Here is a 6,273-nt window from a genome sequence, read left to right as displayed (position 1 = left end):
CTGAGCAGCTTCAGGATTGGACAGCAGAGGACACAGTCAGCCAATCAGAGGAGCCTCAGGCTTGTTGTGTTGGTCTGACAGTGGTGGTCCTTCATGAGCTCTGAGCTGCTGCTGTGGACAGGACTGAAGTCCTGGCTGCTCCACAGAGACTCTCCTCATCACCTCTCATCTCTCTCATCTCTCTGCAGGTGGTGGGGGTAGAGAGGACGCTGTGTGTCCTGAAGGTCCACCCCCATCAAACCAGGGTTCCTGGGGATGTGACGTCGAACCATAACTGTGTGGACTCACCCTCCTCCTCCTCTTCCTCCTCTTCTTTCTCCTCCTCCTCCTCAGCCTGCTCCTCCTCCTCCTCCTCTTCCTCCTCCTCCTCTTCCTGCTGCTCCTCCTCCTCCTCTTCTTCCTCCTTCTCCTCCGCCTCCTCCTCCTCCTCAGCCTGCTCCTCCTCCTCCTCCTCTTCCTGCTCCTCTTCTTCCAGGGTTCCTCTGAATGTGATGCAGAACCATCACTGTGTGGGCTGAACCTCCTGCTCCTCCTACTCCTCCTCCTCATCCTCTTCCTCCTCATCCTCCTCCTCCTCCTCCTCATGTGTTGGTTCATTGTGTTGGGCCTGGCCTCCATGGCTCACCCCCTCAGGACAAAGGAACATTTGATCACCACTGGAAAAATTCACCATTGGTCACGTGACCCCCACCAGGGGGTCCACAGCAACCCCTCCCTGGAAGCTGCATCCCTGCACCTCACCACCAGGGGGATCCACCAACTCCATCCACAGCCATAGAAAACGCCCCAGAAACTCTGAAGCCAACCCGGCTCTGATTGGCCAAGGCCATGGTGAGCACAGCAGGGAGCCGGACCATGATGCTCCGGTATAAAAGTCTGACCTGTGAAGACACACCGTCTCCAAGACGGATTCACGTCCATCCAGACGCAGGACTTCGTACGGAGACACAAGGAGCCGCGTGTTAACTCACGTGGACCGGCCAGAACTTTTTAACTCCCTTCTCTCTCTCCCCCTCCTTCACTAATCCGCCGCCGCTCGTGTTATCTGATCAGATAAGCTCACACACACACACAGTCACATTTAGCAGCCAAACTGCTATCTGGTGCTGCTGAACCACATCCACATCCATCACCAGAGTTCTAACTGCATGTCCCGTTAGAACTCCGGCGCTCAGAACCGGGTCGACAAAGTCCACCAGTCTTTACGGGAGTAGGTGAGACTGTGTCGTTCCGAGACGTCTTGTTTATCTGGCCGCTAAGCAACCGCCGCATTCCCAGAAAGAGCGAGTGAAATGCCTCTAGTGGTCGCGTGGGTCATTGCAATTCCTCTTCACGTCCACCTGGTGGACACATCAGCACATTGCGCTCACCCTCTGCCCACCGCCGCATGCCCCTAGTGGTTCTCACAGTCACCACACTGACCCGCCAAAGTCTGCCTCCACCTGGCGGACACTCGAGGTCATTACACCCATTCCATTCATCACTCCAGGCCAGACGCACGCACACACTCTTTGTTCATAGTATTGCTGTTTAATCGATTAGATCTCCATGTTAGATGTAGTTTGCTACTTGAATGTGTTGATTTATGAGATGATTTCAGAATTATTTATGAATTAATACATTTTGTTAATAAACGCCTGTTAGCTGAATTGAATGCTTCTTGGTGATTATTGTGTATTTATTGTTGACAATTCACTGGTTTGTAACAGTCTGTGCTCGGATGTCACACCTTCAAGTTTTATTTAAGATTGTTATATTTTTGCTCAGAAATATTAACCCTTTTCATTGTTAATAAATAATGAATTTATTCAAATTAACAATTTTTCAATAATAAATTATTTTTGATAATTTATTAACTTTTAAGTAATTACTCAATTACTTTGGGGGTTGTTAATGAGCCTCACTGCCATGTGTGATGACGCTGGGCGTAGCCCTGTGTTGCCCTCCGTCATGTCCTGGTTTCAGATGGTGACTAAAAGCAGCAACTCTGTGCTCAGTAGTGGAGGTGATTTCATGCAGCCCCTCGCCGACACCAGCTTGTAGTTTCACTCCATGTCTGAGCGCAGACATTTCACTCTGGAGCCGCTCCATGTTACTCAGCGAGTTGGACTAATCTATGCTGTTAGAGGTGACAGGCGGTAGCTCATCCAAATAGAGGGAGGTTTTCTCTGCACTCATTCAAAACCTTTAAGCAACTTTTAATGTTGTTGATGTTTTTCTGATCGCCTTTAAAAGCCACACATCTTTGTTTGGTGTCAGGACAGAGTCCAAACAGCCTCGTTCTTCAGGATTCAATCCATTTCAAGTCCAACGTGTTGGAAGCTGTTAGAACCAGATGGTCCTGGCTCATTGTTCTCATTCTGACCAGGAGAAAGTTTAAAAACTGGTCCTCAACTAGAAGCTTGCCGTCAACAGTCTCATAAAGCACAGGTTATAAACCTGGCCAGTTAGATAGTGGAGGAGCCGTCACTCTGAACTCCCGCTCAGCCATCTTGCTCAACTTTTGTTGTTGCTGTAGGTCATAGTCAACATTTATTTGTGGATAAACATTTGTAGCACACAGAACTAGTTTGGAATGATGATTTTTTTTTCTTTACAATCAAATAAAATTGCATATCATCATCATTTTCATCTTTATTGCAGACACAGGAGTCCATAAAAAAACATTCACAAATAAATAAAACAAATATATAAAACAAAATATCAGTAATAGGATAATCACAGATAAGTCAAATATCACCCTATTTATAAAAGACAGCCATACCAATACAATAATACCATACACAAGGATGACTGGTTTTTTACAGGACTATGACTGAGATTATTCAGCAGCATTATAATGGTTTTCTGAGAATCCTCAAGCCTGCGTATAAATTTATACATCAGATTCCTCATGAGAGCCTGAAATGTAGAAACACCTGCTTGACAGAACATCTCACTTCCTGTTTCACAGCCAGGTTTTTTTCAGCAGGATCCTCAGAGCATCATTGTAAGCAACCTTGAGCCGTCGTAGGCTGGATTTTCTATATTTAATCCACAAGGGGGCAGTATACAAGGGAGTACAATAAGCTCTAAAGAGAGTAATCTTCACATTATCAGAGCACATAGAAAATGTCCTTGCTCGTATGTTGACTTGAACATACAGCGTACGGCATCGTCTATCCAGATCATCATCATCACACATTTTATCAGTGATGAGATGTCCCAGATATTTAGTTTTGCTACTGACAGTGAGTTCCTGTTCTGACAGGTAAAAATGAGGGAAGTTGAGATCCTTCTCCTCTTTAGTTCTACATATCAGAACTGTGCTCTTTTTGGCATTATATTTAACATTATATTTAACACATTATATTTAACATCAGATTTTAAGCCATACTCAGAACAGATATTTAAAAGCTGCTGAAACCTGCTGGGAGAGAGAAGGACCAGATCACCAGCATACTTGAGATGATTAATTATCTTGTTACCCAGCACACATCCAGTTTTACAACTATTTAGTTGTTGAGATAACTCATCCATGTACAAGTTAAAGAGAGCAGGCGAAAGCCCCCCCCCCCCCCCCCCCCCCCGGTCGTGCACCATTGCTCACCCCAAAAGGTGACGTATGATGGACAGCTTCATGTTTATTCCATCCTGGTTTGATGTTACCTGTATTCTTATAGACAGTAAAGTGTGCTCTGCTGGCCTCATAAATAGATCCTATGATACCATTATAAAAAGAGCAAAGGGATTTAGCATGAGAAACATCATTACAGTTTACATTAGAGCACACTAGAGCGTCTATAGGTAGAAATAAGCCACCCAAGAGCTCCTCAGTTCTCTTATGGTAAAACAGCAGCTCCTCATTGGTGAGCTTCACCCAGTCCAATGTAGCCCTGCTGTCCACACTGGCCTCATGAAGCAGCTCAGGAAGATGATCAACATTAAGAGTCATAGCAATGGTCCATGATCAGCTAGAGACGTGTCATACAGCAGGCTCATCCACTGTATCCATGATCAGCTAGAGACGTGTCATACAGCAGGCTCATCCACTGTATCCATGATCAGCTAGAGACGTGTCATACAGCAGGCTCATCCACTGTAAGATGCTTCAATACTAGTAGAGATCAAGGTGCAAATATCTTCTCAGAACTTGGTAGAAAAGGGGCAAGACAATAATAGATGGAATATATTTTCAGGGAGTTCTTTACAGAGAGAGTAATTTATATCTATGTCTTTTATAAAGCGTTCTAAGAAAACACATGAAATCTGTGGATTATTTTAAAAGATACTTCTTTTACTTTATTGTTTATTATATATCTAGCTGGCAAATTACCCCCCCAAAAAAATGGAGGGAGGAGGAGGAGGGGAATCCCCAAACCACTACTGGACAGAGACAGCAGTCACTGCCAGAGGCCTTTGAGCAAGGCAGCAATATCCAGGGAGCAGATTTATAGAAGGAAAGATAGATTTAATCATCTCCAGCATTAGTTCATGTTGTTCTTCTCAGTGTAATTGGTCATCGTCTTCAGAGTAGTAATTACAGTAGACTGATTAACTCTAGACTATTCAGAGAGACGTGGAATATATTCAGTCAGTTGAAATAAATCTAAATGAATTATTTTACTGGAACTGAAAGATAAATACCTATATAAAGATATTTACTTATAATATGAAAATGGCTGAATAGAAAAACCCTTTTGTGTTCACTGTCAAAGTAACATTACTCTTCTTATATTTAGGTCACATGCGTTTTATCGAGTTAATTATTTTGTTAACTCACCTAGATTTGCACTGTTGCCTTTATTTTTCTCAAACAACTGTGTAGTGAAAGTACATTTGTTGTTTTAGGTTGATGTTATTCTCTTGTTGATATTGTCTGTGAACAAATCCTTTCTCAGTTCTGCAGTGATACTTTTGTGCAGATTTCATTTACCCTGCATATATTGAGTTAGTTCATAACAACTCATTTCTATGTACCTACAAACTTTGTCCTGCATTTTATTATGGTCACAATCAACTGATAAAAGAATAAAAAGTCCCCAAATCATTCAAAGATCATGAAAAAAACTTTATTTTTATCTTCATTCAGATTTGCATATTGATGATGATTCACTTCATAAGTAATGACACATTGTTCTCCCCCACATTAAAGTAGATGAGCTGCTTTTCCAAGTAAAAAGTATCTGCAATACTGGCCGTGTACTTCAAACACTCCTTTTCCCTCCTCCTGCTCCCCATGTCTCCAAAGCTGCTTCTTCATACTGACCCCTATTGGATATAGGGGGAACTGCAGGTCAGTATTTCTATTGCGTCCATCCATCCACCCATAACAAAACCCATTTAATGTCAAAGATGTTGATCATTTTCTTCTCAACTCATAATGATGATCATTCAGTAAGTTGTATTTTTCTATAAAATTATCCAGTCTGTTTACATATAATGTTTTAAAGTTGTTGTTCTTTTCTCCAACTGAGGAAACAAATTCTAGAATTTCAGATGATGTATTTGTCTACAGTTTTATAGCTTGGAACCACCTTTGCTATTTTCATCCTGTCAGGAAAAATACCTGTTAAAAAGGATCTATTGCATATATAAGTAATTGCTTAAGTATACAATCTATTACATCTTTTACACAAGACATATCAATTGTTAGAATCACGAGACTTTTAAACTTTCTGTGCACTTCTGAAACATCACTTTCAAAACCTCCATCTAGAAACATTGAAATACTGTTTTAAAATGTAAAATCAAAGTGACAGTCTCATAGATGAGGTTTAATTTCCTTTGTCATCTACTGAAACATGGTGTGACTGTGGTACTTAGTAGTGTAAATGTAATCAATGAGAGATTTGTACAATTCAGAAACTTTTCAGTATAGAAAATCTTAAAATATGAGTTACTTCCAGATTAAAGTCATTGAAAGAACTTAACGGTTTGATCTCATTTAAAATGGTCTTTTTGCACAACTTGCTGTTTCTTAACAAGCTTAACAGCCTCATCTAACGTCTCAACACTCAACAGTGTGCTTTAAGGAACGTGAAGTTTAAATGTCACTCAAGTCAAAATATTCCACATCACATACATTTTTTTGTTTGTGGTTTTGTTGTTGTTTGAATAAATAGATTGAGACGAGGAAATCATTGCATGTTTCCACTGAAGAGTTTTACTTTCATGATATGTACTTCAGTACGTGTTGCAGGTAAACAAACAGTAGTTTTTCCTCCGTAGTGTAAAAAGATGAAAAATGAAATTGCGACTCATTAATGTTAAATAAAAACAGTGAAGAACAAA

At 41.3% G+C, this 6,273-nt stretch overlaps 2 protein-coding genes across 4 annotated transcripts in view; both read left to right on the top strand.

Annotated features, from left to right (window-relative positions):
• LOC308128052 (NLR family CARD domain-containing protein 3-like) overlaps positions 1 to 6,273 on the top strand; it is a 268,285-nt gene that overhangs the window by 26,286 nt on the left and 235,726 nt on the right. The gene's annotated exons all lie outside the window — the stretch shown is intronic.
• The window catches only part of LOC308128051 (protein NLRC3-like), a 200,404-nt gene that overhangs the window by 26,351 nt on the left and 167,780 nt on the right, over positions 1 to 6,273 (top strand). The window contains exon 14 of one of the 3 annotated variants that reach the window (XM_080493722.1): positions 189 to 1,652. The exons of 1 other annotated variant lie outside the window; for it this stretch is intronic. In XM_080493722.1, the coding sequence (XP_080349848.1) occupies positions 189 to 201 (13 nt within the window). In that variant the 3' untranslated portion in view covers positions 202 to 1,652. Of the gene's footprint in view, positions 1 to 188; positions 1,653 to 6,273 lie in introns of those variants that run through there. One more of the 3 variants, XM_080493721.1, reaches the window with a different exon arrangement.

This window comes from Lipophrys pholis, assembly GCF_963383615.2.
Source record: "Lipophrys pholis genome assembly, contig: SCAFFOLD_38, whole genome shotgun sequence".
NCBI classification, from domain to species: Eukaryota; Metazoa; Chordata; class Actinopteri; order Blenniiformes; family Blenniidae; genus Lipophrys; species Lipophrys pholis.
Note: the sequence above shows the minus strand (reverse complement) of the source record. Positions and strands in the feature narration are given on the sequence as shown.